This window comes from Lasioglossum baleicum, chromosome 3 (genome assembly GCF_051020765.1).
Source record: "Lasioglossum baleicum chromosome 3, iyLasBale1, whole genome shotgun sequence".
NCBI lineage: Eukaryota > Metazoa > Arthropoda > Insecta > Hymenoptera > Halictidae > Lasioglossum > Lasioglossum baleicum.
The window spans coordinates 9,141,407-9,168,194 of NC_134931.1; the positions used below are offsets into that span (position 1 = coordinate 9,141,407).

At 41.8% G+C, this 26,788-nt stretch overlaps 3 protein-coding genes across 6 annotated transcripts; 2 read left to right on the forward strand and 1 right to left on the reverse strand.

The window, feature by feature from the left end:
* The first annotated feature begins 1,696 nt into the window (after positions 1-1,696).
* LOC143221794 (uncharacterized) lies at positions 1,697-13,748 on the forward strand. Of its 2 annotated transcripts, XR_013011855.1 has the most exons (3): positions 1,697-6,407; positions 6,508-12,913; positions 13,104-13,748. XR_013011855.1 is itself a non-coding variant. In XM_076447314.1 (2 exons), the coding sequence occupies exons 1-2, from the start codon at positions 12,829-12,831 to the stop codon at positions 13,271-13,273; spliced, it is 255 nt and encodes an 84-aa protein (XP_076303429.1). In that variant the 5' UTR covers positions 12,570-12,828; the 3' UTR covers positions 13,274-13,748. The 2 variants fall into 2 exon arrangements, 1 of the variants encoding a protein (XP_076303429.1); XM_076447314.1 differs by lacking the exon at positions 1,697-6,407 and having other exon boundaries at positions 12,570-12,913.
* On the reverse strand, positions 13,471-25,859 carry Pvf1 (PDGF- and VEGF-related factor 1). Of its 3 annotated transcripts, none has more exons than XM_076447312.1 (6): positions 25,121-25,852; positions 19,673-19,772; positions 15,624-15,862; positions 15,420-15,530; positions 14,535-14,716; positions 13,471-13,860 (listed from the first exon to the last, which is right to left on the reverse strand). In XM_076447312.1, exons 1-6 carry the CDS (start codon positions 25,250-25,252, stop codon positions 13,701-13,703), a joined length of 924 nt encoding a protein of 307 aa, XP_076303427.1. In that variant the 5' UTR covers positions 25,253-25,852; the 3' UTR covers positions 13,471-13,700. The 3 variants fall into 3 exon arrangements, 2 of the variants coding, with proteins under 2 accessions (XP_076303427.1, XP_076303428.1); XM_076447313.1 differs by lacking the exon at positions 25,121-25,852 and adding an exon at positions 23,382-24,091; XR_013011854.1 differs by having other exon boundaries at positions 13,737-13,860; positions 14,452-14,716; positions 25,121-25,859.
* LOC143221792 (uncharacterized) lies at positions 16,409-20,594 on the forward strand. The gene is made up of 3 exons (XM_076447311.1): positions 16,409-16,651; positions 17,010-17,440; positions 18,536-20,594. Exons 1-3 carry the CDS (start codon positions 16,410-16,412, stop codon positions 19,180-19,182), a joined length of 1,320 nt encoding a protein of 439 aa, XP_076303426.1. The 5' UTR covers position 16,409; the 3' UTR covers positions 19,183-20,594.
* Positions 25,860-26,788: the final 929 nt, after the last annotated feature.

The following is a 26,788-nucleotide window of genomic DNA, read 5'->3' on the forward strand; positions in this document are numbered from 1 at the left end:
TTCCTGCTCTCTTCTTCCCTCTTCAGGCTCCTTTATCTCTTCTGCCACGGTCCAGGGACGTAGCGACCGAATATCGGGTCCAGGAGAGACGTTTACGATTGTTGCGCGCGCGGTTCATCGACTCCTGTCTTTCGCGTTCCGCAACAATGCGTCCACGCTCCTTCAACTCCGATGCTTTTTGTCTGTTCCCTCTGGACCGAGCTAATTTTTCTCGGATTTCATATCAACGAATCTCAAACACTGGGTTAATTGGTCAACGTTTTTCCTGTTGACGTCATCGATGTCCGGTCACGGAAAGCTGCTCGTGGAGACTCTCTCAGCTGATCGATCGAGTTACTCGGAAGTCGTAGCGATCACTGCGGTTGAGGAAACAAAACGATACACGCGGTCAATCTGTTCCGTGTATGTAGAGCATGAACTTCTTCTGCGATTCATCGCGTCTCCAAATCTACTAGCTCTATCACGGTTCTTGGTACTTTTCCATTTATCAACCCGAAGCCTATCGATTGTACACTTGTTAGAACGATCCTAGAATAATCCTAGATCAGACAGATTCTGGGATCTTTGAATCAAAGATTCTTCAAGGTGAAAATTCTAAAAATCCTGCGGTGATGATTCAACCGTTTCTACTTTGCAGTTTAACTGCAAGTTTAACCCTTTGAAGACAAATGTTCACATATCGACATAATTGGGGCAACACATTTAATTCCCGAAGTTACAAGCATTGAATCGTGTACATTTCCAAATCCATTCTAAGAAGGATTATATTTCAAGGAAATCAACTGAATTTATACTGTCACGTAAAAGGATTAAGTACTTTCCCCGGACATCGAAACGTGAATATCTCTAGCCTCGGCCCGTTTAATGGAGATAGATGTAGGACGAGGAATTAGGGTACGACTAAATTCCCGGTTCCCCCGAAAACGATCGATCTAATCCTGGGCAGCCGCGTGTATGAGGCACGAAAGTCTCCACCTTACATCCCTGAGGTCCCCTCTTCGTTTGGCCGGTCTCCTCTTCGTGGTGCCCCCGGTTCCCCTCTCGGTTCCCCTCTCGGTTCTCCTCTCGGGATCGGCTTTTTCGTCTTTTTCCAGCGGAGCTGTTCGGGTCGGTTTGCTCGCTTTGCGCGGCGTCACGGCTACTTTTGTTGCGCCTCTCTACCCTCCTTCTTTTTTCCTCATTCCCTCCTTCCCTGTTCCACCCTCTATCCCTCTATCTTCGGCTGTTCTTGTCCTCTTCTCTACCGTCGAACCTGATGCCGCTCAACGGTGCCCCACCACCACGATCGGATGAAAAGAAGAACAGAGAAAGAGAAGAAAGAAAGAAGAGAGGAGTCACAGAAAGGAAGAGAGACAGAGAGAGAGAGAGTGAGTCGACGGAGAGGATAGCGGGGAGAAATAGAGAAGGAGAACCAAAAGGATCTCTGGACAAGAGACAAAGAAAGAAGAAGAACTACAGGAAGACAGTCGAGAGGATGGAGGAATAAAGAAAGAGAACCAAGAGGGCTCCCGAGGAAGAGAGAAGCCGAAGAAGAGTTAAAGAGAGAAAGAGAGTTTATGTAGAGAAGAGAGTGGAGAGGAATAAAGAAAGAACCAAGAGTGCCCCTGTAGAAGAGAGAACGAGTGAATGTAAAGAAGAAGAGAGAAACCGGAGAAGAGTTAAAAAGAGGAGTGAGAGTCGATGGAGAGGAGAGGGTGGAGGAACAAAGAAAGAGAAGCAGGGCCCCTTTCCCTCCTCCAGAGGTCCTGTTCTCTTTCTTTTTTCCTCTACCCTCCCCTCTCCCTCACAACTCTCACTCTTTCTCCTTCTTTCTCTATCTATCTTTAACTCTTCTCTCTCTCTCTCCCCTGCCCACACCAGTTGCTCCTTTTGTTTCCGTCGAGTAAGTGAGTCAGTGAGCAAGCGAGAGGAACCAGACAACAAATATCGTGTTGAACGAGGATCGAGAGATGGGAAGAGCGACGATGATCGTGCACAGAGGGAAAGAGAGGCGAACGATGCTCGCCGAGAGAGGAGAGACAGCGGAGCGTGTCTCGACACGCGAGATGCAGGATCGAATTCGACCCTCGGATCCGGATCCACAAAACTCTCGATCTTTTGGATCACTCGCGGACCCCTTGCCTCCCTATTCTCCCCCTTTTTTAAAAGAAATTTGACGTCCGGCCGCAAATTTTTGAAGTCTCTCCGGTGGAATCGACTTATTTATGAAAACATGGTAGCGTTGAAATCGAGAAACTTGTTTCGGCTGAAGACCTAGATACCTGAACATTTTTGAAGCGCGGAGGAAACATCCCATCTATTATATCCCATCCAAGCAATGGCATCTATTAAGATTATTAAACAAAGACAGAGCTTTCTGCTTGGTTTCCATTTCTTGTAATCGATTGACAAGATTTTTATGATTTTGTGATTAGGTCTCTTCTCAAAACGTTGGATTTCCAAGCGAGTCCTCTCGAAACGCAGAAAACCGCAGTTCAACAGCGTTCAAGAGCTACATATTTACAACTCTTGTCGGAGTGTCTGCGCTTGCGGTACCATATAAATATTTAATGGGGCGATTTCAATGTCTATCAACCTTGTATAAGATAGAGGGTCGTTTACGTGGCCCGAATGCGTTCGCGCCTGGTTCACAAGGTTACGTTATTTGAGCACGATGTTCTCGCGATCTTCGTCTCTGTAGACACCATAAAGAAATCGAGATAAATCGTGATCGTTTCGCGAAGTTTCACGCGATAATAGTAGGCTTATAGAACAGAGATTGCAAAACGGAGGTGAGAGTGACTTTCACAAGGAAGTCCTGTTCGCTACAGTGTAGTGGTCCCATAAGACCAGATTCCTGCGGTCGCTGTCTTTTCTCGCGTTATCAGCGCGAGGCGTCATGTAAAGCGGCCCGATATGAGGAAGAACTTAATCGGCTCGCTCGATGTGCTGGCCATTGCTGTGCAAATAACTAACCGACATTCTAAAAGCTCTTGGTTACTTAACTCATTACCTACCTGCTATTATTTCATGGTTTACAACCCCTTCGGTGGACGCAACTTCATCCACACCTATTAACATGTCGCTTGAATGTTGTAGTAATTCAACCTGCTTGTCGAATTGTTACAAAGTAGTTATTCGAACGTTTAAAATGAACGTCGTGTGATACAAATACCTCATGCTGTCGTTGATAGAAGAACACAGTCACATTTTTACGCTGCATGCAATAGTGAGATTGACATTCTTTTCACCCTTTTATACTCTTTATTTTTTAAAGAGTAGCTTGAATACCACGTCACATGCAGGCCAATTTTCAATAATGTGCTCTCATTAAATACCGTCTTGAAAATTGTTCAATGTGTTCAATACTATAGTCACGTCAATTCTAACAAAATTCTATTGTAGTTGCATCGAATCACATTTATTTTATTATATAGTATATCATTGTTAAACTACAAATCTTTATGCAAAATAAAAAGTTGCGAATTCACCGAATCAAGAAGAGTATCCTCACGAGTGAACACGAACGTTTAAAACAATCACCCAATCGTCGATAGAAAACAATTACGATCCAAAACATCGAATGTACAAGCGTTCAATGAAAAGTAAAGTGTGGCTCGTGCAAAGCGTATTCGATGAAGCCGTAAAAGCATCGGATAGTCACGTAGATACGGTCGCGGATGTGAGAAAGAAAACAGAGAGAACGAAAGAAACGAAGAGAATCGGATGGGGTAAAGGAGGAACAGCCAGGAGGAAGGTCGCTTATCGAATGCGTTGGTAACGTCGCGGTTTCCACGAGCAAACACAATTCTTGCGAGACAGATGCAGCGTGCGCAGAGGACGCAATGCACTCGCGATGCACTCGTAATTCTGCGGTGACCATTAATGTCACCGGCACCGACCGTGAATGCGGTTCTTCTGCATACGCGCGCGTCTTTTCCGCGATTTTTACGCAACCCAGAGGACCGTTTGTCTCGTTCCCCTTACTGTTCGCCGCGCCGAGGTCTTCGAGGGGTTCTGCGGAGGATAATGCCGCGAGCGAGACGCGAAACACAATCTGTATCGATAAAACTAAATATTAAGTGGCACCGTCCGCTCGTTCAGGGACACGCGTTCTTCCTCCGTCGCGTGTGGGCAACGTTGCGGCTTTTATCCGTTACACGGCTGAAATGAGAGATAAGTGGCTCGATACGCGAATAATTTTCTGCCACCTTGGGGTGCAGTTCTGCTATGTGCAATTTTCATTCGCACCAGACGCTCACTGGTCGTCCCATTCGTTGCGATGCAATTTTTAATGCGTCTGAAACGCCTTTGCGACCACGCATTCTTCTAGAGCAGCCATGTCAAACACGCGGCCCGCCGACAAGTAGTCTGCGACCCCGCCAAAAACTTTGAAACTGTTGATGACAATTTACAACTGAAATTAATCGAAATGCAGTGTTATTCCGCATTAAAACAAAAATACATGGATGTTGGAATTCCACATTTATATAGCATATATTTTTTTATATAGCACATATGTATATGTGCGAACCACTATTTTCAACGTTAAAAAATAATAAAACTGCGGAAAGTCAAGATTAACAAACCAGCATGTACGATCGATTTCATAAATAATTACAGCTCAACAAATTCCACCAAATCTTGAAAATTTGGTTACTGAAAAACGTTGCCAAGTTTCTTCAAAACAAAACTGAAAAATAAAGTAGACTTCAAAAAAACAACTTTCAAACTTCAAATGTATTTTTGTAATGTTAATGTGTTTTGTGTGTATGTTATTTTGTACGTATTTCTTCTTTATTTCGAGTCTTTGAATTAATTTATAATACTTAATGAGGCCCTTGATGGTAAACGAGTTTGGCATGTCTGTCCTAGATGCACAGTACAAACGTTCGTAGACGAAAATTGAAAAAATCATTGTCTAAAATGTTTTCTCCGTCTGCAGTAATAATAATAATATTTTTTATACAATTTAAATGGTTTCTACAGACGACTCAGATAGCAGAGAATTTTTTTCAGAAAACATAAAATGTTCATTGTAACTAGACTGCAGATTTTTATGCAAAATTGTCTGCACTAACTTCAAGGTGCAAGAACTGCGTAAAGAAGCTTATTATCTTTTTAAAATCATTCTAGAACCATGTTCTCTATAAAAGCATTTCCATTCTTGCGAGCTCGAGTCACGTACGATAGCGGTTAGAATTGTTCACCAATCGAATCGGCCCGATATGCTCGCAAATCTCGCAACATTGTCGACTGCCTTTCGAGATCTTTTCGGATTGGCAAGATTCAAGCAGGGACTCGCACGTACTCGCAACGGGAAAGATTCGAGTAATAATCGCAAATACGGGCTTGATCAAGCCTTCAGTTTGTGTTGGTCGTTTTTCGCCACTCGGCTCTCGATTCCACGTAAGTGGGCACGTATCGCGTGTAGATCAAAAACGCTCAGTACCCTCGCAACGTAAATTGCGTTGCCAATTTCGCTGTCAATTTATGCCCCGCCAGCCAGCAGTTTGTAGCCGGCACTGATTGGCTGCGTAAATAACGGCACAGGTGCAACGAGATTAATGACGTTTCGCCGATGAAAATCGTTGGAATATAACGAAATGCAGTAGTGCACGGTTTAATTCAACTAGAATCCGCAAGGTTAAATTTACACGAATCGGTCACAGTCTTCAGTGTCTTCCATTGAGTCTTATCAATCAGTTGCATGTTTCAGTGTCTTGGTAAAGCCATCTCAGTGGGCAAGGGTAGGTTATCGAATTTATTTATACTCAGTAAATTGCTAAAAATCTCTGTATAAAAATCATGCACAACAAAAATGGATTAATTCGAGGAAAATGTGTCAATTTTATGAAGTTGAAATAACGTCGAGTCCAAATGGTTAAACGCAGAGACAATGTCGGAATTGTTTTGACGTGTGGTATAGTCATTTTAGCGGTGCCTTAGACAGGATAGTCGAGTGCAAATGGTTAAGAGCCAACCGATTTAAATCGTGCGCTATCGGGATTTCTTGGCTGGCTGTACCACCAAAGGAAATTACATCGCCTAGTTCCGCGGCTATCACGCGTGGTCATCTTCGCACGCACAGTCTCGCTACACGCCCCACTAAAAACACGAGCCTGTCCTGAGAAGTGGTTATCTGTAGTCAGCATTGTGCGGATGGCAACGATCTATCCTGCCACGACCTATGCTACGCTCGCACCGTTCGAACGCAGCCGCACAGCAACCGCAGATTTCTCTTTCTTGCGCACTGTTTGTTGCTAACTGGATTTTAAACTCGTTCGAGAGAGTTGCACGCCACTCCGAGGAACATTGGAACTTAATTGTCGACAGCAATTAGCTGAATTACTTGTTGGTGCTCTGGCTACCGGAAGCCTAGTGTGTAATCTGGCCACTGGTTACTTGGGGCCTGTATAATACTTCGGGTCCGTATGATACTTGGGTTTGGATTAGGATCTGCGATTGTTAAGACTGTCCTCTAATTGATTCATTAATTATTGTAATTCTTTAAAACCTCATTTTCAGGCCTTTAAACAATTTGAAACATTGTCGGAGGAGAAGCACGACTATCAAAATTTAGTCGGTCAGCAAATTCGGCGGTGATATGTACCTGGACGCCTGCCGAGAGAACGGGAAAATACGGAAGCTTGTTCCTGGCCGCTCGCCGACAAGGAGAGTTCGAAGATAATACTTGGACGTCTGTCGGTCGAGAGAGGATAGAGCATCTCCTAGACACCCTAGATTCGATACAGGAGAGTTCGGAACCTTGCAGGAGTATCAGCACTACCAAATTGAGCCGATTGCTCTGCTGACATAATAAATGAAGTGATCAGGATTTATTTCTGTGGTTGTCTCGATACCCTTGCAACGTATCAGATTTTTATGAACTCTGTTGATCCAATTTGTTCATAGAAAAATTTATTTTTAATGCTAGGTGAAAGATTGTGTTCTTCATACAAGATCGAGTAACCTAGTATTTAAAGTGTTTAAATACCTCGTCATACCTTCCACGAGGAAATTGCACCCGAAACATTGAATTACCCGTTTCTAAGAAGCGATTAATCTTGAAAAATTGAAACTTGGAGATGATCTGACATTTTCAAGCGGCTTGGTATCCAGCCATTACTCTCGAGCTCTAAGGTGTGTGTTCCCCTGACAAAATTATCGCAGTGACTCGTCAACATTGTAGCCAGCCGAGGAAGCATTAAGTGCACCCTGCTCCGTGAGTCGAGTACCCACCAATTGGCGAGGTTGATTGGCCGGTTCATAATGCAGAGTGCAGCAATGTTGACTGCGCGTTGGGATAATTTTTCTAAAGGGACGTGTCTTGCAACCGAAAATCTCTTGTGTGCCAACGATCATCGATTTGTGCGAATTAAAAATTGCAAGACACCCTGACGTCGCAAAAACACGTCGACTTGAAGCCAGTTGAAAATTCGACGGACGATTGTGAACGAATAATTTCCGGTAAAAGGAAAAAACGCCAAGAGACGAATTAGTCGTCGCGCGCCGCGCCGGGGGAACCCAGCGATGCAGATGCATCCACTGCAGGTCGGTTTTTGCCGTTTGTTGGGTATCGTTTCGGACAAACTGCAGCATGCGAGCGTGACGCAGCGGGGTCAACACTCAATCGGTACAACGGGAGCCGAGCGTGCACGAGGAACGATCAGAGAGAGAGAGAGAGAGAGAGAGAGAGAGAGATAGAGAGAAAGAAAAAGAAAGAATTAAAAAGGGAGGAGAACGGAGAGGAGAGGAGATACAAGAGTGCTACTGGTGCTCCGTGGGTGCCGGAGGGAGAGGAACGCGAGAAGATGGAGAAGGACGAAAGCAAAGTGGGCTGGAGTATTTCTACGACGCAAGGGGAAAATTGATGGCACGGTCGCGGACGGTTCTGTTGCTTTTATGAGGCAAAAGCTACCCCGACGCGGCCCTCCGGATCCTTTCTCTCTGTCTCTCGCGACTTTTTAATTCTTTTATGAAACAACGATGAAAGTTACGATCGCAATTTTTGAAGAGGGAACCCGCTCGTTCGCGTATCTCCGGAAACAGGCGGACGCCTGTGCCGAATCGCGTGAGCGGCCACGAATCACGGTCGAAGTGTTACAATGCGACGTGCAATTTGTAACTGGGCTCGGAGCAGGACCACAAAGAGTCGTTAATGTGATAGCGAGGCCCGCATTCACCGCGCCACGATCCACGGATCCAGAGTCCTGGACGGAACTGATCACAAATATCACAATGGCCAGTCGATCGGACGCTGCTGCGATCTATGGTCACCCAAGACCTCGATCGGCCTAGTGAAAGCGATTAAATGCGTGATCCATGTATCGCTACAAGGTCTTAAACCACTGGAATTGATTTGGAATCTCTAGGTTACGATTTATTGACGATACAATTATGTATCCGCATACTATTCCGCATACATACTATGCATTTGGAAGAAACTTTTACATCATTTTATGGATCGTGGAGTCTGGACTAGGCAAATTGATCTTACACTTGATGATCTTACTGCGATTTACAGATGCAATAGTGTATTTTCTAGTCGCTATGAATTTTTAGGACATTTGAATGTTGAACTACTCTGAAACAGATTTATAAACTGTCTATGTATTATCATTTACAGATAAAATGGTGCATCGTCTCGTCCCTACGAATTTGGAGGAAACTTTTGGTCATCTTTTATATGACTTTTGTGGTCCGCGATGAGCCGAGTGTCGGTTTGAGACACCGGTCATTTCGCGTCCTCTCTCGCGTGCTCCGTTGAGCTTCGGCGATGTCTTATCAGGTCGTATCTTGTATAAACACGTTCCACCTGGTCTCAGACCATCACGACCCACGCCATTTTCTACTGTCGCTGCCCACGTTGTTTCGTAACTTTCCACGAGACCACTTTATCATGTGCTTCTCAACCCCCCTCTGCCTCTCGTGCTCTCTCTGTCTCTCTCTCTCTCTCTCCCCTTTTACCTCGTGTTGTTCCCGAGCATCGATAGCCGTAGAATCGCGTGATTGATTGTTTGCGCGTCCCTCCGAGCGGAATATACCGGCCTAATGGCGTTAATGATTTACTGATCGATGCACCGCGCGCCCGACAAGGAAAACTTGAGTCACGATTAATCAGTCGGGTCGATTCTGAGCGTCTGTCTTGCAAAACTGGAATTTTTACTCGCGATTATACCTTGCGGGTACAAAGGTCGAATGAATTTTTTATGGGAAAAAGAACGGAAAGAAAATTAACGGGGAAGTTATGGCGGATGGTGATGAGCGGGGCCTTTGAGGATGATTTCTTGCGTTGATCTTGCGCGGGGAACTCTTCTTAGTACGGGAATATAGTGGAGTGGCAAGGTGAGTGTAGCGTTGAGGAGAGCGGTGCGATGATTTTTGTTTCTATGTGCACCGCTATCCGCTGCTATTAGTTTGATTTTGCCGCGATGTTCGCCTCGCCGCTATCCTCGATCTTCACCGCTCCACTATATTGGTACCCTTAGAGATTGCACCTAGTGAATACTAAAATCTGAATGATTTTGCACGTGCAGATAATGAAGGAGAAGAGTAAATACTTCTAATAGGACTATTAATAGGACTTTCAAGGATGATTTCTTGTGTCCATCCTCTGCAGAGAATTTTTCTTAGCGGTTGTAGTGTTGCACAAATCTGTGCGTGCAGATGATTAAAAGGAAGAGTAAGTCGTACGCAGAACTGAAGAAAAGGTCCTCCAGGTAGCCAGCAAGAACTTTAAGTACTATTTCCTGTGCATATCCTGCGCAAAACCCGATCACGTTTCATGTGGAAAGTAGGAGCCAAAGAAAAGCTCCCCTAGTCAACTCACAGGACATTTAAAGACGAGTGCTTGCTTGCCTCCTGCATAAGATAATTTTTTTTACTCATTACACTAATCAATTAGAGATCCTAATCCATTTGGTACATGAACTAGGGAACAAGAAAGCGAATGGCGTCTGGACCCCAAGGAAAGCTACTCCAGTTGATCCGTTGGATTTTCAAGAAGGATTTCTTGAAGTCCTGTGAAAAAAATTTTGCGAGCGACTATACCTAGCGGACACAAAGACCGGACGAATTTAGTGCGAGAAAAAACGATGGAATAAAAGCGCGAGAGGGAGTAATCGGTGCCCGGAGCTAGAGAAGAGGTCCCCCAGGTGATTAGCAGGACCTTTAAGGACGATCGAATTACTTGGAGCGCGGAATTCCCCGTACGGGACGATTTGTAGCAGTAATCCGGGCTTACGGTTCCCGGTGCCTGGATGCGCTTTAATATGATTTAAACCTACCACCGTGTTGGCTACCGTGTTACGATCGCGAAGCCTCTTACCGACTCTACACGGACCTTTGCGGAGAGGCGAAGAGAAGTCCTTGAGAAGGAGAGGCTCGACAAAGAGGAGGAGGAGAATGAAGAAGAAGCGAGGCAGAAGAGAGAAGAAGAGGTTCACTGGGCGATGAAGCGAGACAGCTATACACGCGTGCGTACGCGCAAGAAAGTGGCGTAAAATACGTAGGCGAGGTACCGGTTTTTTCCGGGGGTCCCACTACTGTTCTCCGTTTTGAATTTTAAATCTGCCCCGGCTACCGAATGCAATTAAGCCGCGTTTACCCGAGGAACCGGCAAAAAAATCTGCGCGCGACGCGATTAAATTGCATCGGCGGAGCCGTGGGTGCCTTCAACACCTAGCCGTATAATTATCCGTCGATCACCGACCCACGAAATTCTCAATTTTTTAACCACCCGGTACAAGCGATATCCGAGAGAATCGAGTCGACGAAATTGCGCAGAATTTTCGTGCAGCCCTTGATCCACTTCGCCGTGTCGAAAGCGCGGAGTGGAAAACGCGTTTATCTCCGCACGTGTTTGCGAAGCGCAAATCCAGCCGCTCACGTGCCACAAAGACGAATCTAGTGCCACGGCGTACCTCGCGCACTGGTTCGGAAGTCCACCGATCCCTTTGTTTCCCTCTGTTCTTTCATCTTGCACCGCGTCTTCTTCTGCTTCGCCTTCCTTCTTCGGCCCCGCTCTCGTTCACGGGACGACAAGCAAGGTCGCTTTGAGGAAGCCGACGATCGAATGTGCACGGGGCGACGCGACAACGAGATACTTCACTGCGACAAAAGTGACAAGGCCCCGGCAATTATAACGGGTGGGAGAAAAAAAACGGCGACGCCGATGATTCTTTTGACGACGTGCGCCGAACGCGGTCTTCAAGCGCCCCGCTAAATTGAATTCGAATTCATTTGTACTGTACTACATACAAAGTTTTGTATAAAATGTCACTATGGATTCTTGTCCAAAATGTATTAATTGTTACGTTAGCTGGACCGTGTATTTTACAAATGGATGTATCATATTTATGTCAAGTAACGTTTTAATACAGTCGGAGCTGTTTTAACTCGAAAATTAAACATTTCTTCCGACCCAGAATAATTCCATTGTATATGACTTTTTTCATTTCAATATGAAATTGATAGAATACCTCATGCAATACGTAAGTGTGAAGTAATTCATTAGATACCACCGTATTTAAAATAATGTGAACAACATTGTGAATAATGGTACAGCAACTTTTTGTGGTAACTCTAATTGTAAATCACCACTCGACTGCTATGGGTTAACATAGTCGACAGTATGACTAATTAAACATATTTGCTCGAACTATTTATAATGGCTCGAGTATTTGAATTTTTGTATCCACGCCGCCTTCGCCGGATTATCCTGATGAAGTATAATCCAAGGTGATTTCGCCAATTGAATATACTCATCCTGGATTAAGTCTCTCGGGGAATGATTGTTTATTGGGATGCTCATAAGCGATTTGGTCGTATGTGTACAGCTAATGAGACGTTTTTTGAATGTCCCGCTGCGTATTCGAATGGCGAGCGCGTATCAATTGCACGCGATAAAAATAGACGAAACCCGAGCCTGCAATTTATCCTTGGTGTATGGTGGTACGACCTTTAATTACGAAATTACAGTACGTCCGATCAGATTGTTATGAATTTTTAGCGTTCGGGGAAACTCGAACAGGTTCCGAGCGAATTTAATGGATTGTTGATAGAGGGCTTAATTATAGGTGGGGATGAGGATCGAGATGATTCCTCTGATGCTGAAATTGCTTCAGATGTGTCTGAAGTCAGAATAAATTAGTTCGAAGTTAAATGGAAATATATATTAAATATCTAACTCTCCTATTCTTTATTAAGAACATGATTGTATCTAGAAATTTATACATAGATCTCGTGATCATTATTGATCCATTGATTGTCTAGATTGCGACATCTGCCGAACGAACGAGGAAATGATAGCGTTTCACAGTTGACCATCAAATGGCAGTGAAACAGCGGACACGGTTCGGTCGTTGGTAGTTTTTTGCGCAGACAACCCGGTGGCAATGATTTGTTTTCGTATAAACAGTTAAAAAAAAAGATGTTACACAAGGTGAAACAGGTGAAATATCAAATTATATGCACAGTCTGTTAGCCTGACCTTTGATGTTCTCTTTTACGTGTTCATTTCTTCGATTTTCTACTGCGGGTGACTTCAGCAGCAGTTGAACAGGTAATTAGTATTCTTGTACTCTTTCGATATTTATAACTGAACTGCACTCACTTGTGCACTAAACCGCATTAAATTTAAAATACATTGTTGCTCTGCAAGAGTTGCTATTTAGTTGTAAGTTGTTTCGAATTGCTGCGTTCTTCTTCGAAATTGTAACCGACCGATCTGATAGTTTTCGCGCCGCATGGCGCTGTAGGCGTCTATTTAAACAATTGTGGACATACTATTTATTTGAAGGAATTTTTAATATTAATTTTCGTCAAGAAATAATTAATTGACCAGTCATGAGTGATAGTTCGAACGAGAGGACATCTAAACGGTTTAAACCTACGATAGAATCGACTATCGAGGACTGTGCGTCTACTATTAGTAAGTGATTATTGTTTTTAAATGAGTTCAAGTGGTTTACAGTGGGATATTGATGTATTATGTATTAATTTGTAATATATGTCGAGATGGACTGAATTAATTGACAGAGCTTTTACTAATTTACGATCAAAGTTGTGTTGAGGTTATGTATTGTAGTCAGTAAGTTAATCAAAACTACCTCGATTTTTAGGAGACATAGCAGACTCGGTAGAATCCATAAGCAACAGATACAGGAATTTGTTAAAAGTTAACAAGGCTGTAGTCATGTATTGTCTGGAAGTTGAAAATCGTGAAAAAAAATCAAGTATGGGAGAAATAGAGTCTACCTTACAGAAGACCACCTTGGAGGAATCTCAATGATTCATATTATAACAGAGGAAAGAAGACACATTTCATAACAGCACATATATTTTCCAGTCATAAAATATTATTTTACTATTCACAACTTATCCATATATACTCATTCTATGCTAAGAAGGATAGTTTAATAAAAATATTGCCATCAAGACAGTCACTGAAAATAACTTTAGGTAATCTTACAATAAGCGATGCAGCAATGTATTTTAAATAATTATATTTCTTTATATCATAAAAAAGTCTTTTGTTATGTAAAAATATAATGACTTATATCCTGCAATATCGAATTAATACTATCTCACGAATACTATAATTACATATTTAGTGTTGTAATAAAATGGCACGGTCGTGGAAGGTTGAGCTAGAAGCGTGTTCCATTAAATAGCTGTCTCGCGAGTCTTTTGATGTAGTGTACAACTCCTATGACTCCTTAGTATTCTGGGTCATCTTTGGGCTTTCTTCTAGGATCTGTAGCATCTAGCGACACTATAACTGGTGGTGGTGTATCTGGCTTTTGTGTCCTACTAAATGTATAGCCTGTACCTCTTGTCGGTTGGAACCATGATTTGGATAATGGAACTTGCTTACATCTGAAATGTATTGTTTAGTCTTAAGGATGCATGTCAATCCAAAAATCTAGAAAATTGTATTAATACATGCAGAATGCACAACATGCTTTAAAGAAATGCATGCTTCAGTTCTCTGTTTAGTGCAGTAACAAAGAGAAATTGTGATTGCAGTGCATTCTTGCAAATAGAGTGGCTATCATAAATTAAGTCGGAGTACTCAGTAACACAGTGAGTGTTGTGTGTTAATGTTTAATTCGTTTTTTACACTGGAACATTTCAAAAAGAATATTTTTCTATTCAACATCGTGAATTACTTAGATGTCAGGCGTGTCTTTAGCATTTCTGATAACATAATTCATATTATCATTCTCATAATATCATAACAAACTAAAAAGCCTTTTAGAATTATCTGCTTTTCTTGTTAATAATTATTGTTGCGCACATATAATAAATGTTAGTTGTAACAAGCATTAGTAAAGTTTAATGAAAGGCCATGCGTCTATGCAACACTCAGTGTGTTAGTTCCACAAATGAATGGGATAAAGTAAAAACAGTTTAGAGTTTAGAGTGAAAAATTAAAGAAATGATTCTGGTGCATCGCGTGTAGCTTACAAGGTGTGCGAGAGAGCAGGGTGCAGTGTGACAAGACTCATGCCCAATTCCCATAGTGCCACTCCTATTGTTTCAGCTCACACCTGCACGTGTTCTGATCAAAGTAGAACCCGGTAGAACATTGTTGCTCATCCCTGCACAGACAAACACAAAGATCTGGGTTCCAGATTTTGGTGTCATTTCTGCGACACTTCTCCTCCTCGTCAACGTTGTTGCACCTGCATCTGCATTCTGGTTGCACGTACGACTGTTTTTCGGTGCAGTGCTGAAAAGATGTGAAACGAATTTCAGTTCCTCGATGATTACAAACCATCCCCTATTCTAAACGCCAATTCATATATATCCGATTTTTAACCCTTCAACGTATTATTTTTTATTAGATTGTGCATCTCTTTGCAAAATTAAGTTGCTTGATGCATTTCAAAGAAGCAGGAGTTAGATGGAAGTTTTTAGATACATTTGTGTTTCTCATAAATGCGTAAAATTCGCAGTCTATTTCTCACACTAATCATCCTTGACTTAGTTGAATATCTTTGCACACCTGTGCAAATTATCTTCAATTTCCATTTCCATTATTCGTGAAACATACAAGACTTTGATATAATTAATGTTTAACTTTCTGAGAAAAATACTTCCAATATTCGTGAAACATACAAGACTTTGATATAATTAAGGAAGATACTTGCAATATTTTAAAAAATTCTCCTGACAGATGATATTGCTTCTAAAATAACCCTTGCATTTCTTTATATCCGGACTTGGATGCTGGGACAGTGAATGTGTTAATTATGGGCTAATGGAGAGGAAATAAAAGCCCAACTATGTTGAAGAGAATAGAAAATGCTAAACCCTGTAATATAAGAGTATAGCTCGCGTGGAGATAGAGTATAGCAGGCGCGAAAGCGTTCGCAAACTGAGTTGCACCGATTTAAGGAGGAAGACGCCATTATCGGCTGTCCTCAAATTACCTCTTTTTTGATTGTGCAGTCGCACTTGCATTTCGTATGTTCCTCGAGTGGCACGATGCGTTTTTCCTTGTACGACATTTCCGTGACACCACGCACGGAGACGACCATCACCTGAAAGCAATTACACCGTCAATTCACTGTATTCGGTCCATCCAGTCAACGATTCTTCATGATCTTCATGATTAATGATCCTCATGATCTTACCTCGAAGTTTCGAACGACGGATGCTACCGGTTGACATGAGAGCCTCCCATGGGTGCAGCATCCCCCGCATCTGTTGATCCGTGTGCACGAGGGGAAGTAGAGGGTGGATGGATCATCATCGATCTTCAGGGAGACCGGTTGCAACGCGGGTATGCACTTTGCAGGGGCTGGTAGATTGGCTTTCGATCGTTCTTGGCCATCAACGTCTCCTATTCTACCTGCAAGACCTATACCTGCTCCTGAAAATTGAGGAGTCTTTGAGAATTTATGATAGAGAGTATGTGTAACTAATAATTGTGAAATTGTGGGGTTATTTTAAAACATCCTTGAAGTAACTAAATTTTTGTTTGTTGAAAAGAGCTATTGATCGGCTTTCGATCGTTCTTGGTTATCAACGTATTCCATTCTACCAGCAAAACCTAAACCTCCTTTTGAAAATTGAGCAGTCTTTGGAAATTTATGGTAGAGGGTGTGTGTGACTAATCTTTGTGAAACTGTAGATTTTATCTTGAAATAACTAACAGAATTTTTGTTGTTTAAACAGAGCTATAAATAGTGTTGTTATAGCGACTTATGTATAGTCCGTTCTGTCTAGTCACACTACCAATCTTTTTGGACCCGATGCATCAAGCTTCTCTTTAAAAGGAAAGAATACAATTAGACAATTTCTCCTCGGCTCAGATTTCTTTCGAAATCCTTTTACGTCGGTAGAGTAGTTTCTGAGGTTTGGTGTCGGTGGTGGCCTGCTAGGTTCCTGTCGTAAAACCTGCTTTGCTCTTTTAAAGGATGAACGAGAGCACGCAAGCAATCTCTTTCGCGAATTGCTACTTCTCGCTAGTCGATGGCCTCGCTTCTGGTTTCGAGGACCATCTGGCCGAGGACGTGCTCCTGGATTGGTTTGGTAAAACAATCAGGGGCAGGAAGAATGTGGCTGCCTTCATGGAGGCGTACAAGGTCACCAGCAGGCACATATTTAAAACTATAGTGCCTAGTTCTGACATCGGTTACAAAAAAAAGTCGACGAAACGGTAAGGGAAACAAGTAGAGTAATGTCTCGATATGTGTGAGTACACATATGCTGTATTTAGGAAAATGTATCTTCATTATTGTGGGGTGTGCCCCTTAATGGAGTCCAGAAGCTCATTCGTTGACGAAACTCTTTCGTTTTCAGTCATTTCTTTATGAAAGATCTTAAATTGAGTCCAAAAACGACATGATTCAGAGCATATTTGCTTGTTTAATCTGCCCACGATATAAGCAACATCTCGGTTTCCATACATATCAAGACATTACTGTATTCAGCAACGCAGAAGTTTGCTCCAGCCTAGGAGAACTGTTTAGTCCAGACTTCGGTCTAGGGGGATTCTAACCGCAGCGATTCTACAGGAAAAATGACTTTGATAAGAATGACCAGTCCCCGGATGTTTCTACGATCGAAGAAGCGAAGTGCGTAAAAAAAGAAACGTTCCCGGAAGCAGACACGTTTATGGCCACCGACGTAATCGTAGATCACAATCAGAACGAGATCAATCAAAAGAAAATCGCCGTGGCGATAGAGGACGACTACGACATGTCTTACTATTTGAACGAGGGTGATCTCAGCAATCTTTTCAAGCTGGAGATATTGTCGACCAACATAGAGGAGATCGAGCAGAGCATTAATAGGATAAAATTGGAAGAGGAAATGTCGTCAACTATCAAAGTTATCAAGAGAGAGTGCGGCCAAGAAGATGGGTCTGTTATTGTCGAGTCTGGCACTGTGAAGTACGTTGAAGCTGACGGCGAGATTACGTTCTCGAGGAAAGCTTGGAAACGAGGCAAGGGTTGAAGGAATTTAGTAAAAACAGTAGCTACTTTCAATTTAGTTAGCTACTCAACAATTTCGGTTCACGCAAAAGTAGTAGGCACATTGGAGTCAAATACAAATTACTGATCCACTAGACAACGGGTCTTCATGCAAAATAAAAATTTTCTACTACGAGTATATTGCAACAAACTGAAGTAAAATAGAAATTTATTTTCTTTCTTAACATTGCCACTGTTTTAAATTATATTTGTTAATTTTTGCAATAAATGCACCAAATCCGCTGTCTACTGATCACTAGATTGTGGATTTTTATGCAAGATGAAAAATTTCCGTACTCCGTCAATAATTTTAATAAATTGCTGTTTTAAATTGCAGCTAGTTTGCAAGCATTAAAATTCATAAAATCTGCAGTTTACTGTTTACCTAGATGAAAATGTTTTCCGACTGTGAAACAGCTTACACTAATTAGGCAAACTAGTAAGGTGAAGATCATGATACTAATATATCTGAAAAAGATTCAGTACTTGGATTTTTATTATTCACTGCATCAAGAATTATTGTTTAGAAGATGACTTTAGTCTGAGTTACATTTACGATCATAATAGCTGTCCATCCCACTCTAGAATCGTTCCACGTGGGTTACAAGAGTGAAATGGACAGCTATAATGACTATAATGTCTTTCAGACTTCCTCTTCTTAAAATCAAACCATAATCCAAGTAATTTCTGAACGACTATTTAAATTAGAATTGACTGAAGGAACTATTAAGATATAGTATATAGACGATTAACAAGTATTCTAAAATTCTAGAGGTGATGTTTTCTAACTGATTTTTTAACTAGAAAGGTTGAAGAAGAGATTTTCCATCTCTATCAGCAGAAAATATTAAAAATAAATTATTCATCGCCGTCTATATGTTCAAGATTGATACTGTAGAATCATTTTCATCTAGGCAGACACTGATATCAACGGTTATGTCTAGATCATTTGCTTTTTAGATTAGGTTTCGAAAAAGACTGAAGTTTAATTCAATCTCTAAAAGAGTATATGCTAGAAAGGCAATTTCCCCAGTCATGTAACTAGAATGACATTTTCTTCTACTCAGATGGTTGGATCAGCTACTCCTCAGCCGTAACCAGGGTTCACAAATGGAGACGACCATGCAAACTACAAATCGCGTACTCCACAGTAACAGAGCGTCCAGCGTTAGAGAAACCGCCCAAAAATTCTGCGGCATATCTCAGCCAACCGAAAGCCAGATTGCTCAGTTTAGAAGAGATCAATGAACTGAGTAACAGATTGGTACCGAATAAGAACGATTTCAATGGTTTCCTGAAGGAGTTCGACTTCTTCAAGGACCGCGAGGGTTTCCTGAATAGTCTGGAGACAGAGTTGATGACTAAAGATTCTCTAACTCCTTCTATCATTCCCGGGTACGTGAAGAACAAGCTTGTGTTCAATAAACGTTACGATGTGAATGACAAGAACGATCGGGACAAGAGGCAGTTTGTTTGCAATTATCAGATTCATCTTATTATTTACGAGAGCGTTGACAAGAGTAGAGAAAACCTTCGGGAGCTTGAAGATAAAAAATCGGAAAAGTCGGAAGAGAAAGAAATTTTGGAAACGGTGGATGGAGACAAGGTGATATTAGTAGACATTTTATGCGAAAATGCGAACAGGAGCAGAGTAAACCATCTTCAGGTATTCAAAGACGAAGGAACTAGTCAAGAAGGAAACTTTAGAAACTAATTAGAGACTAATAAATTCCTCGCGAATTTAATCAGAAGACTGATTAAATTTCGCCTTACGTCTACTTTCGCAGGCAATTTTGCGCAATGTCAATGCTGTTTCTGTTTATATATTTTATGTTTATGGATCGTTTCACTGGGAAACGATGGTTTTTCATTCGCGAAACACTTGCTGCGATTAAATTTTGCAAGCGCCGTTTGTTATCTTTTTTTTTGTTACGTTTTAATTTCAAGATCATGTGTATGTATCATGTTCTGATAGCCAGTGTTTGAGCAATGGAATTGTTAGGAGAGGCGGTGCCGCGCGCCGCTCTGTTTAATACTGCCGCGGTTGTAAATTGCTGCGGTTTGTTCGTTAAACAATGAAGAGCCGATAATCGCATTGAATAAAGTATATTTCTTAGACTAAGTTGTGTATCCTTCGTCACGATTTGAACGGATTTCCTCGGAGAATATTAGTTAATGAAGGATTCAAGTTAAATTGCACTTACTGGAAACAAACGTCTGTGCATCGGGTGCACCTTGCACATGTTCCATGAACTGGTCTATTGAATCCATGTCATTGATCATCTGCGCAAGTTCCAGTTCTTTCTGAAAAGAAAAACGACCAATGAATCGCTTAAAAAATGAGTTGTAAACTTTCAATATTTGAAAGAAACTCTACGGCCTCTAACCGCTGCGCGTTATCTCGATTGTTCGGCAATCTAATCGTAAACGGTAATGCTGATAACGGCTTTGGATCGTTGATAAAATCGATCATGGAAAGAAAGATTCGCTGCGGATTATCTGAAAGGAAAGAAAAATGCAGTTACTCGACCCTGAGCACTGTATTTTCATTTCTCTTCAAACGCAACATTCGGTACGCGCTCTTTGGACGCAGATACATTTTTCCTGAGAAGAACGTGTTAATCAGCCAATTTGTAGTTTTGCTTGGACATTCCAAAGATTTCGCGTGCAGGTCACCACAAACAAATACTGTTGCTCGCATGCTTATACTGAGAGAGCTTCTATAAGAGAAATACCAATATTCTTCGAGCTCTGAATTGTCCGTGTAAATTAACTGTGATAATTAGATAATATTGTTGTAGTGCTGTTCATGAAATAGTGTTCAGTATTTGTCGCAACGGTTGAAAACTATTTTAGAAAAATGTTTATTTGAATATTACGTGGGTCCTGTTCAAGAACTAACATTTTCTGGATCATTTTGCTCCGATCGTAACTTATAGTGTACAAATGCTCCACGACTCGTGGTTTAAACAAAGCCTACTAAAAACTTCTAGAATTCTTTCAATGCCTGCTGTACGATAATCCATGATAATAGAAATTTGCATGAGAAAGTCCAAAATTACACACTGTATTCAAAACAGCAGACACGACGAAAGGTATGCACAGCTCCTAGCAATTTACTAGCAGTTACTAGCTCATTCATCAGCATCAGAAATCGCATTGTGGTAAGCAAAACATGGAACCCGGGAAAACAGGATCGACCGGCGGTAATGAAAGCTTTTTTGAGTCGTGTTGCAATTATCAGGGTATTCCCGGTATCATCAAGTCCGTGAATCACCGGCTACGATCGCGGATACTCGATCTGTTCGAAGATTACCGGACGATCGGCATACGGGAAACCGTAAAAAAAGCATTCACTTTCGTTTCTGCTATATTTGGACCAGCACCAAACGCATCCTTATGCACCGGTCGCGTCGCTATCTCTACAGTGTGCATAGTCGCTACTTCGGACCTGACACCCTTCGTCTGAAACAGGTTTCCAGTTTGTCGACGTCCAGGAGCGATCGAACGCTGCTCCGAGATTCTAAGAACCAACTCAGCGGCGATAATGTCCACCTATGATTCACCCAATCGAACTTTTTCTTCCTTGGACGCCTATAGATCGGATCTTCGACGATCCACAGGTTGTCCCACTTGTGGGAATCATTTAGGATTGAATCGTTTGGTAGACTGCAGATTTTTATGCAAAATATAAAATGTTTCCGCATCAATTGCAAGAGACAGGAGCCACATAGCAGACTGATTTTCCTTTAATAATTCTAATAAGTTGGAAATACATTAATATCTACACTAATTCTTTGATCTGTTTTACCATTTTAAATTCCTATTTTTGTTATAATCATTAGATCGTCACGCGTAAATGCTCTAACTCTAACGATTTCTACCCTTGTTAACTATGTATCTTGCCTTACGTTCCAATCCCAAGACTTCAGTGCTTTTGACGCTGTAAGTGCGCATTCGACAGAAAATAAAATAAGTTGTACTGTTTCAAAATCAATATACAATGGTTAGGTTGTTGTTACGTGCGTTAGTTTATAACGGGAAATTAATACTAGCCGAATTTGGCGTAGAAAAATACGAAAGCGTTTTTATATAATTTCAATAATTGTGAAATAGAAAACCGGTCGTTACATTGAGGTAGGTTTAGTGTTGATAGGCTTCCGGTAGATAAACTGTTAAGGCAAGGCGTTAAATGAAAAGGAGATATCCAAGGTAATCGGACGTATTTGTGTTACATCTCAATAGTATAGTCTTCAGTATAGAGGTCTGGATTAAGTAGTCAATGAGAAGAAGTAGTCTACGTGAGAGATAATTCTGCAATAAAAATATCATCAGAAACAATATATAATAACGAGTAACTCATAGAATAACTAGATGAACAATTAGATGGGTGAATGATTCATACACGAATGAGTGAGAGTATAAAATTGTCGTCTAATTATTATGCCTTTGGACTCGAAGCAATTTTAATTCCAAAACCAAGACATTTCTTAAATCTAGGTCATTTTTATTTTATGCAATCTTTTTTACATTGGGCATATAAAATTGAACCTGTTTTCTCACATTACGGTGGAGCATTCTGCAATTCATAGGATACAGACGAATTTAATAATATTGAAACTGTTTTGAATATTGTTTTACTGGCGTCTCAAAGTCGCTATTCGGGTGTAAAGGGTTATATAAACCGAATTCAATTCTTTTCTAATGGCGAGGAGACTGAAGAATATACTGTTTATCGATCTGACTTCTCCTAAGTAACTAATGATTCTGCAAAGACTCGATACAGAGAGAAACGTTTTGCCAAAGCGATTGCGTATGCAGGCGGTTTGCATCAGCGTGAAATATGCTGTTGAGAGACATTGCACTTTCGAAGAACTGTCGTTCCCCTCCTAGTTGCTGCAGGACGTCAGTGTTCGCAACGATTGGTTGTAATGCTAGGCGTCAATAGCGTTAGAATAGCATTATGGCATTGGAGCACACACCGCCGTGCCGATCGGCACGCGGTACATAATTGCATTACGATCGAACGGACGGAAACTCTGCGAAAAAGCGTCGGCCTTGCCGGAAGAACGGGCTTTACCTTGCATTACCTGCGCTGTGTGGTTTGTTAATCGTAACCTCAATTACTCGCTTTCGGATTAGTCAGCGGTACGATATCCTAATTCGCTTATGCACTGACCTTTCCATCTAGCTGACACACGATTCGCTTATCAATATTAAATGTTTAATTTGTCACATTGTTTGCGCTTGGATTCTTTCACGTTGATAATGTAGGTCGACGTAACAATGGTCATAGAATGAAAATAGTGTTGCAATATTTTTATACGAATAAAGAAAATTATTAAAAAGAATATGAAAAATGCAGAAGTTGAATGTTTAACTTGTTTGACATTCAACTGGCATTTCTAACAGAGTATAATTACTATTAAATACATTTTAACGTATAAATTGAAATAATAGTACACAATAACTGATCTTTCATTGACTCTAGTATTTTATAAAATTATCCATATCTGCGTAATCATCCGTGCTCTACAACATTCTCCAACAACTCCCAATTACCGAGTCATCTCAATTGCGATGCACTCATCGGTTTAAATCGTTTAGCACCTGTCGTTGAACTAATCCGCACATTCAGCTCGATGTTCCGCGAGCACAATTTGCACAATTGAAATTGCAACACGACCCGTGTGACGCAAACAGAAGATTTACAAGCCGTAAAAGCGTCATAACAGCGTCATGCATTGCAAATCTAGAACCAGAAAAGTGTTTAGGGTGTTTAGGGACATTAAGGTTTTGTTGACGTCTTCCGTAATCCATGAATCATCCGGTAAAAGAGTCACCGTGTCTAAGATTTACGCGATCGCGATGTAATCGACGAGGTATTTGCCAAGGTGGCGTGTAATCAGTCACCTGTACATCGTATCGCGGACACCGTGCCGAGAATTCGAAGCGTGTCGGGCACCATCGAGGTTTCTATACTTCGATCTCTCACACATCCTTGACATTAGTGTAGTCCGGCCTTCGACGTCATGTACAGGTCTTTGCGGGATCATGAGCGTGCTCCCGTTGACAAGGATGTCGTAATATCAATGTCTGCCGACATCAACAGGAACTGGCTCCTCCCATTCTATCGCAACTTTAATGCTCTAGGCGATGACAACGATCGGCATAACCAAAATGTCTCTTAGATAGTAGAACGTTATCTTTCGAACTAAAATTTATTTTATTTTACTTGAGGAACCAGCTCCTCCCATTCTATCGTTGCTTATTGTTCCACTCGATGACAACGGTCCCAGATAACGGAACCTTGTCTTTTAGACCTACGTTTTGATTTCTTTTTCGGTGCAAGAGGCTTCAACCAAAAATTTGCTTAATATTCTTTGAAGGCACACGAACTAGCCCCTCTCATTCTATCGCAATCTATTGCCCTACTCAATGACAACAATCCCAGCATGACCAAGAGATAATTCGAATCTTATTTTGTGAACCTACGCATTGATTCTTAATCTTTTAAACTTTTAAACAGACACTTACTTCATTTTCTATTATGTTAATTAGGATAATCAATTTTACTATTCAGAAGGATAAAATTCCGTTTCCTGGTGCAGAACGTTTGGAGGAGAACGCAATTTTATGTACTTTCACTTCGAATATATAATTTTATTATTGGGAAACCTTGTCTTTGGGACGAACATTCTTGTCTGATGCAAAATACTTCGAAACAAGCATCAACAAATTTTATCATTTTTCTTCTTGAGTTATCAATTTTATTGTTGGGACACCTTATCTCTGGGCCCAGCAATTGCCTCACTTCCGGTACAAAAGCACTCGGAAAACAGAAAACAATATATTTCTCCTGTCCATTTTTCTATCAATTTGATTATTTAAAATTGTTCTATCGTATTGAAGATATTAGAAGGAAGAAGCAACAGCGATTTTACTCTATGCTAAGCTAGCATTGTTATAATCCAAACACCTTATGTCTGGGCCCAACCATTACCTCATTTCCGGTACAGAAGCACTCGGAAAACAGGAAACAATATTTCCTCGTTCAAATGACCAATTTTCCATCAAATGATACTAAAGATACCGAGATTATGTTCTACAACTCCGCTCGTCTAATTTTTTTGTTCATGCAAATAGTCGCGCGAGCTGAACAACAAAAAAGTCACGAAGAAACGCGTTCTGCCAATGTATACCTACCTATCCACTGACTCAACCAGAAGATTATCGCCGCGAATTTCACGGCGACGATCGACAATCGTCTTTACGTCCGCGATAAAAGCACGGGCGATGACTCGGCACAGAATTTTTTACGTTCGCGATCGAGAAGATTGGTTTCCGAGTTGTTCAGCTCATTGTGTGCACGCTCTTTACAACCGCCTCACGCCGGACAACATAATTGCGCTATTTACCGTACAGAAAACGTGGGAGTGTCGTTGCGAGCCTTGTGCCTGGGAACGTATACGGTCCAGAAGTTTATCAAGCAGCTTGTCAAGCTCTAAGAATTGTTGCTAAAGTTAAGAGTGCGTTGCGAAACTCTCAAGGTAAAGTATTTGTTGCGGGAGTTTTACTCTGAAAGAGGAAGCTTAAAAGAGAGAGAGAGCGAGAGAGAGAGAGAAAGAAAAAGTCTACGAATAAATATTTACCGATAGCGCGGAGCTTTCATCGGTTTGATCGGGGAACAGGAATTTGTCGTCAATTTGCGCTAATGTCAACCCAACAGCTGCAATCACCAAGATAACGCCGATCAGCAACGCGCTCGGTTTCCACAGCGACATTTTCCTGCACGAGAATCGCCGCTGCTGCTGCGCTTCCTCCTCTTCGTTCGGCACTGGAATATATTACTCTAGATAAGTGAGATATTTCCTTCGAGTTGCGAAAACAGTCCACGGAAAAAGCGACGAGCACACGGGGACGAGCACCACGTTGTTTCGGTACTTGTGATATCCAGGGGGCTTGCGTACGGGATCGTCGCCCGTTCTTCGTCGTGCACGTGTTATTTACGAGACACGGATTGACGAGACAACAATTCCTAGTCACGGGAGCACGGTTCTTTGCATCGCACGCGTTCCGTTGCACCGTGGAGAACGCGCACACCTGACGTACACCAAGACGAAACACACCTGAGCAGGTTCCTCCGCTCGCGCCGCGATCGACTGCCGAAGCGAATACGTCCCGGCGCGTATTTCTGGCCACACACACGCGCCACCAGCTCACGCACGAATCGCAATAGACGGCACACCGCTAATCGGCTGTCGTGTGCCGGTTCTCGCTCGCGGATATGGACTTTCCAATTTTTCTGCCGCCACGCCAGTGTCGCCAGAAACGACCAAAACTGATCGGTTTTTCCTCTCCTCCTTTTCCACTTCCACTATCCCATTCCAGCACCATGAGTATACTCCAACATCCTCCACTAAGACCGTAGACCCCGGTGCCCGTGCTGTAGACTGGTCTGGTTATCAGAGAGGGGGTAAACTGCATTCCCCTCGATTTCCTCGATCTGGCGGCACTACGCCACGCCACTATCCTTGGGGATGATTGATGCCCGACTTATCGGAAGACACGAGTGCAATCCGCGTTATCTGAGACGACTAGAATTTTTGCGATCCCGGGAAACTATGTCTTCATGGATAATCGGGGAGGATTGAGGTACTTGAGGATTGTCGTGGTGATTTTTCCAGTCGTTGAAAACGTTCGTTTTAGGTTTGTTGGATTGTCGTTGTCTTACATCAGGGAGTTCCAACTTCCTCCTCTCTGAGAACCGCAAGGTCCCTACCATTAGTCAAACCTCTTCCCACTACAGTCTTCCCTCGCATAGTGTTACTACCTCGGGGGTAGGGAAGCCGGCATAGTTCAAAAGGCTGCGTATCGATTACAATGTCAATGCAAATAGAAAAGTTTTTTATTTTCCATTATTTTTTTACAGAATCTTTACCAACGTATTTGTGAGATTTTTCTGATCAAAATGAGTCTGCGGCATAATTTTGACCATATTTACTGATTTAATTAAGTCTTTTTTTAACTAGGGAAATCGTACAAATATGTTAGCAAAAGTTCTGGAAATAAAGGATAAAGGGTAAAAAAATTTAGTAGGCCTTTCATCTATGCCGATTGCTACTCTGATCGTCTCTTTGTACATGCTGTCCTTCTTTGCGTTCGAAAATTTCATCGCTAATTAGACAAATAAATATAATCGCAATTCTGTCGTGTTTGGTCTCGTTTTAATCAGAAAAATTTCACCAATACGGCGGTGAAGGTTTCGTAACGAAATAACTAAAAGTAATAAAGTTTCATAATTACATTAGTGTTGCAAG